Here is a 7219-nt window from a genome sequence, read left to right on the forward strand (position 1 = left end):
AAAAGATAAAGCTTTTATTAGCCAAAAATATATTTGCTAGAAGAAAATTAAGACATGAAGAAAAAAAAAACAAGGGAAAGGGCTCATAAATTGCCTGTCTGTCCTGACTGAAATAAAAGGTGTGCAGGGCGCATCTTTGGAAATAAATGACATCAAGATAATCGTCAATCCTAATCTGGGAAAAGTTGAGTAGGTGGTGGAAAGGCTGATAGTATTGGGGCAAGAGAGAAAACTTAGGTGTGGTAACTAGATCGAATTAAAATCAATCCAGGGACGTACAGGAGTGGATCTTTTTTGTCATGTAACAGACCAGGAAGGGGGTTAGAAATTAACTGAAGGCAGGGGAGGTGGAGGGGTTGTGTTGGGATCAGAAGGACAACGTCTCGTCAACCAAAGAGATCTGGGGCAGTGAAAAGAGTACTCCTTGTACCATTGTCACTGAGAGGTCTAGTAAGGTGTATTACTTGAAAATGATTAGTGGGCATAAAAAGTTTCATTACTGGAGCACACTGTTGGCTGAAGAAACACATTGACAGTCCACAAGATAAGGACGACCAGCATTCCATGTGACAGAAAGGAACAAGGAAGTGGGAGGAAGAGACAGATATTGGTCTATTAGTGGAAGAGGTCTGGGGGCTAAAGAGTTTAATGAAAATTCTTAGTTGGCTAATAGCTATCTCAGTAAACACTTGAAAATCAAAGAGCCCTATTGATGCAAGGGATTAAATTGAAATAACGGCATACAGTCTACGGCGCATGGAGCAATATTTGGAAGTTGCCAGAAGTTGAATTCATCTTGATCGATGAAGTTTGCAACTAAAGACCACCAGCAGCAATACAAGTTGCAGGCAAAATTCCCGATGTGATATTAAAGAATGTGGGGTCAAAAGTGCCTTATTGTTGCAAGAAATCAGAGAAAGGAAAGGCATACAGTATAGGTAAATTTTGGTAAGCACCCAGAAGTTGAATTTATCTTGAGCATTGAAATAGGTTTGCAACTAAAGACCACCAACAGCAGCAAAACACATTGTAGGCTAAATTCCTGGTGCGATATTAAAGAATTTGGGAAGTGGGTGTGCTAGGCACTCATAAGAAGTTTGGCGCAGTAAAGGCCATGAAGTATTTTCTTTGGGGCCTAAATTCCATCATGGAATGGATGCAAAGACAGATCATGGCTAAAAGTATGTCACTGGTAGTGTCATGGAACGTGCATAGATGGGAAGGGAGTGTCTTAAGATCTATTACTGCAAAAAGCCAGAAAGAGGATTAATGGCTATCAGTGGAGAAGGTCTGCACCAAAAGTCTTACACACCCAATATCCATTGTGAAGTAACTTGGTGGAAGGGGGGTAATGGTTGCAATAGTTAGTAATAAAAGAGATTAGGGCTGATGTCCATCAGCACTTTGAGGTTACGGCTGATGTACAAGACTTAACTATTTGAGATAGTGTTGGGGCAGGATTGCGCTTTATCACTTAACATGTCTGAAAGGTAAGAGTGAGACATGGTCCAGTTTAAGAAGAGAATTGGATCAAGAAAATAAGTAGAAGTGATCAATTAGATAACTAATGTATGGAAGACGGCAGCATCTTAATGGAAGAAAGGTTTCACTGAAAGAAATAGTGAGGCTAATACTGATCATGTTTGAAAGACATTTTGTGGATAGTCATAGAAAGATTTGGATGGAAATAAGCTTCATCACTTATGAGATACATTGTGCTAAGGGTACAGATGTGTGCAATTACTACAGCCCAAAAACGATGACATACTGTTTGGGGTCAAAGACAAGCTTTCATATCTATTTTGTCCTTGGGAAAAGTAACCCAAATCCCCTGCAGCACAAACCATTTGGCTGCCAGTTTACAAACAAGGGAACTGTCTGCAGTTGAGATAATATTTATGCGTGTATGTTAATGCTGTTTGAACTTGAATTTATGGATCATTAACGCAAAGCCTTTATTATTAGGGTGAGCGCTCTAAATAAATGTAAGCTGGGAGAGTGGTTCCAGTTAATATTTAAAAACAAAAAAAAATTGCACACGTTTGCAAAATTTAAGAATACGAGGCTATGTATCATGCTCCCAAAATGCTCTCTGATTGGATGCAAATATTTGTAGAAGCTTGAAAGCAAGATTGATAATTATTTTACTTCAGAATAAAATGCAACTGGTAAAAACATGTTTTGCTAAACTACTGTGAAAGTTTAGGTACCATTTCTTAGAAGCATCATTTAGTAAAATGTGTTTATGCCAGCTAGTGTGTCCCAAAAATATTTATAAATGGAAAAATCACTAACCACTTTCAACAAGTTTGGAAAAATGAAAATAAACAAACATTGGCAAAGCCAATAGGTCCAACATTAGTGGTCAGTCTTTTGGTTTTGCCAGCGAGTGTCTTGTTTTGACATGGCTTTTGTAAAACTTTGTTGTGGGCTGCCAGGCTCCCACAACAAATTGTAACAAACAATGGCAAAAGGCAGAATTATTTTTTGGTCTTAAAAACACAGTGCCACAGTAGTTCCTGACACTACTTTTTGTGCAGATACGCTCCTTGAGAAAGAGCAGCATGCTATACCTCAGTGAAGTCAGCACATAGATGAAGAAAGAAAGATACAGAATTTTAATAAAAACAAAAAGGTCTTGCTTAACGCCAGACATAATAGGGGCATACTTCTTAAAGAAAGTCACAAAAGTGAACCCATGGTATGTCTTCGCAATACTACTGATTTACATATTTCATGGATTCACAAGAATTGACAGTAGAAGACCAGGAAATCATACTCCTAGAAAAAGTGCGAACTGTATTTTTAGAGCAAGCAAAAATGCACGTGATCATGTGAAAATCTATTGAGCGTGTTTACAAGTTCACTTTCAATCCAACCACTTTTTTCCCCAACACTGGAAAAAGCTTTACTTCTGCCCTTGCCAGGGGTAAATTTCCAGTCTTTTTCAGTATGGGAAAATATTAGAGAAATGCTGGTGAAAACCCTTAAAACATGCCCCTGAACAATTGCTTACTGATTCCTCCACCCTCACTATATGGATCTACAGACTGCTGGATAAATAAGGAAATCACCAGTATTCAAGCCCTATATATAGCAGTGGTTCCCAACCTTTTGACACCTGTGGACCCCCACTTTATCATTACTGGGACCCGGGGACCCCCACTAAATCAGTATTGGAATCCGGGGACCCCCTAATGAGTCATTACTGAAAACTGGGGACCTAATCTGTTAATATTATGTAATTTTCTAAGCTGTTGCGGACCCCCTGAGGAGGCTTTGCGGACCCCCAGGGGTCCCCGGACCACAGGTTGGGAATCACTGCTATATATCATTAGTCTTGACATAATCAAAGAGGCTATTATCAGAGCTTTTACGTAATGAGATTGCTGCCCTAATTTGTTGCCGCAAAACATGACTCCAAAAGGGACATGTAGATTTATTTATAGGACAAGTAGATTTATGAGGCAGCCTGTGCCATGAACAACTTAAGTAGCAAAGCGGGAGGTCCGGACCATTATTGAAAGAGGTCATGGATGTCTAACGTCCCCATCACTGAAAGAGATGAGGGGACCTAGGACTCCCCCAAAAAAGTAGGACAAGTAAATCTGAATGAACATGTTGGTCTGGGTAGAGACAAGATAACTGGTAAGGTATTGGGAGGTTCACTTTTTATATCACGGGACGTGATTTTTAGAGCCGTGACCCATCAATGGAAGAGAGGCAGGCCATTATCCCTTGTTGAAACTTGTTAGTGAAGGCTAAAAAGAGCCTTATAAAAGAGCTTGTGTGGGGAACGAAGTCCCTCACCATTATTATAAGAGGATGCTACATATGGTGACAAACTGTTGCGCCAAACGAGGAAAGTAGTGATAGGAGTAGATGTTTAGGAACCGTGAGTATTAGAAGAGACCTAGGTAACACAGGCCGGGATGCTACAATCCATCAGGCTTGAAGACTTCTCTAAAAGAAACAGAGATGGGTTCGCCAGCTGTGTAAAGATGTACATGGAAGAGGTTGCTGAACGTTATCAAGTGGGAAAGGTCTATCGTCTTAAGAAATGGTCTACAATAATACCTCTGTGCACATGCTAAGGGGACTGAGGGCAATCGAGCGATAGGGAGGGCTCCATGTGCTAAGTTCAATCAAAACTTGACGAGTATGTTTACTAAAGTTTATCTCCATGGGAAGACTGGGGGTGGGAGCCAACAGGACGGGCGAAAGAAGGAACAACTCAACATTACAAGAGAGCAGAGGGCAGGGGGTCTAGAGTTGGTAGGGACAGGGTGGCCTAAAATCCAACTCTTGAGGTGGTAGCTTGGAGCCTTCAGCGGCCACTTCTGGGTGTGGTTGGGGTGCTGGAAGGGAACATAAAGATGACTTCCTAGTGTACTAATAATGACCACTTGTACTACCACTACTATTAGTTTACCTTGACTTAACATGCACATGCGGAAAGCCGATTCTTCAGCCTGAAACGAGTTGTTTACAACAGACTATCACTTTTGAATGTTGATGAGTAAAAGTGGTAACTTTATCAAGGTGGAAGTTTTCACACGGGGCAAATCTGGTATTGGTTGGCCCACCATCTGGTGGCAAGCATTGGTCGTGAAAAACAGGAAATGTTTTAGAATTGAAAAAGTTATGTTCGAACATCAGTGATGCAAGAAGCATAAAGGGTCCCCGCTCCATCATCAAATCAAACAGACGGCGCTTGCTTGGAGGCGACATGTTAACTATTTCACAAACAATACAGCATATTATTACATTCATAAAAAGGTAAATGAATAAAAAATAATCACTTTAAACGTCCTGAACGTCGGCAATCCCGCCATGCTTCCAGCCGCACGCGTTATCTATACGGGGGGGTGTCCCTCTCTCTGCAGGGAGGGGGCCTCACCGCCAACCCCGGGCCTCGGGAGAACGAGGCCGCAAACCGCCGCTGCACAGAGGATACAAAAGAACAGCGTTTCAATGGCAGCAGCCCGAAGCCACCCGCTGCCCCTCCCCGCAGGCCCCACTCGGGGCACAGGCGGCATAGCCGGCCCCCTCCCCACTGGCCCGTACCTACTCAGCAGGCCCTGGAACCCCCACCCGCCCCCGTGGGCCTACCTAACCCTACCGCCGCCCCCACCCCCTCCCTGGGTCCCTGAGCCTCCGCCCGCCCCAACTCACCCGTCCCTGACGGCTCAAGGGCCCACTTGGTCGCGGATCCGGCGGCCGGGGGCTCGCGCTCCAAGGCTTGGTCGCTAGGCCGCGAGAACACAGAACAGGCAGAGCGCGGCGGCCGACGGAAAGGGGGGGCTGGGTCACGTGACGCACCCGCGAGGACAGTCGTCGTGCAGCGCCAGCCAGCACTGACGAGCCTACCAGGATCATAGAGCCAGGGGCAGGACCGTGGACAGACAGTCTCCCTCGAGTCGCGCAAGCGCACAACGGACGAGTGGCAAGCGCTTCTCCTTGGAAGTTAGCCTCCAAGAACACAGACGACAGACTACGGTTGCGCAGCCTCGTGAAATAAAATCGAGTTCTCTTATTGGACCCCCGCCCACTGTGCAGCATTTTTTTCAGACAACTGTTTCCTGATGTGCCTGTAGTTTAAAGTTCAGTTACTCAAAGGCAGGTAGGATTGGCTGAAAGATGAACACCAACGGATATGAATGTGAATACATTTTACAATAGAAAATGGTTGTGTTTTTAGTTTGTGTGGATCGACTGAAAACCAGGTTAAATAAAGCTAAGGGTAGGCTATAGATCAGTTTCTTAGCAATATTAAAAATACAAAATACCCCAAAAAGATTAGCTTAGACACAAAACATGTTTTTACATAAGATAGTTTTAGGTTCAAAATAATACATGCCAACAACACAGGAAAAACTGATTTGAAGGAAATAGATTGTGCATTATACTATGATTGGATTTTTGAGTGTTTACCACTTTTGATTAGGCCTTGAAGCACTTTATGTAGGGTAGCATGCTATTCCAGAACAAAGGTTAGTTGTTACTTGCAGATTCGCTAATAACTCCTCATTTCTCACGGTCCCGGGTCACACTTGTAATGGCATGGATTTTCCCCATCATCAGAGTTAATTCCGAGGATAGGGAATATCCAGGCCATATTCTGGGTGTCATTATTATCACAACAGTGCCATACGTGGATAGGCGCCAATGGTGTATGACGCAGGAATAAAAAATGCTAGCATTCGTGCCAAGTATTTTCGTTTCTATTAAGGTCACAGAGGCAAATATTACGCTTCTCTTTCTTTTACTACTCAAATACAGCAGCCAGTTAAAAACAATAAACACAAACTACTATCCGAAAATGCTCAGTCCATATGTCCACCAATCACAGCCCACAAGCCTATATTAATACAGTCAGCGACATCTTGTCAGCCGCTGACTTTGCTCAGAATTAACTCCAGCAGAAATGCTCTATCCATGAACAACAACAGCTCAACCTACGATAGAAGCGAACATCGCCCACTTCGGAATGAAAACACTGTGCGCATTCTGCTTTCTGATCCGTACCTAAATGGAAAAGATAAGGTACCATTATCTCTGTCTGTCATCTTTGAATATAAATGGGTGGGTAAAATATGCAATAGAGACATTCCGAAACATGTCATATTCACATCAATAACAACTGATATGCCTAGGTGGGATAATCTTCGCCTTTGTGTCCTTAATAGAATTGAAAATTCTTGGTGCGAATGCTAGCAATTTTTTTATTCTATGTCAGAACCAGAGGTTCTGATCATGCTAGTTTAAAGCTGATTGAACACCACGGAGGCAACATCACACACAGGTTTATAATAAAATTGTTTAAAAGTTGACTCAGAAGACCAGTTTGCAGATTTCATGATATCCTGAATTGTAGAGCCTTACTCAAAAGTCCTGGATGCCATCGCACCACGAACTGAATGAGCCCCAAAATTCTGAACTTAAATATCTGCTACAACCAGTACTGATTTTAACCATCTTGTAGTAGTCGCAGATGAAACTGGTTTGAAAGGCTTTTGCTAAGAAGTCAATAATTGCCCTGAAATATCAGTTCTCAGTGTATTATTATGATCCTCATATGTCTTTAAACATTTAACCACACACAATTTATCGTTAAGCAGAAAAGCATGATAGTCAATACATTTTGAAAAGGGTTTTGTTCTTTTTGTGATATGAAAAGAAACTCCTTCAAGAGTAAAAACTCTACCTGCAAGCTCCA

At 42.5% G+C, this 7219-nt stretch overlaps 1 protein-coding gene across 7 annotated transcripts in view; it reads right to left on the reverse strand.

Moving 5' to 3' along the window:
- The window catches only part of RBM25 (RNA binding motif protein 25), a 443084-nt gene extending 437616 nt beyond the window's left edge, over positions 1-5468 (reverse strand). Inside the window, exons 1-2 of one of the 7 annotated variants that reach the window (XM_069208937.1) lie at positions 5176-5315; positions 4803-4942 (exon numbers count right to left, since the gene is read on the reverse strand). In XM_069208937.1, the coding sequence (XP_069065038.1) occupies positions 4803-4835 (33 nt within the window). In that variant the 5' untranslated portion in view covers positions 4836-4942; positions 5176-5315. Of the gene's footprint in view, positions 1-4802; positions 4943-5175 lie in introns of all 7 variants that reach the window. The other 6 variants (XM_069208936.1, XM_069208940.1, XM_069208932.1 and 3 more) reach the window with 6 other exon arrangements.
- Between the last annotated feature and the right edge of the window lie 1751 nt (positions 5469-7219).

Source organism: Pleurodeles waltl, chromosome 9, assembly GCF_031143425.1.
Source record: "Pleurodeles waltl isolate 20211129_DDA chromosome 9, aPleWal1.hap1.20221129, whole genome shotgun sequence".
Lineage (NCBI taxonomy): Eukaryota > Metazoa > Chordata > Amphibia > Caudata > Salamandridae > Pleurodeles > Pleurodeles waltl.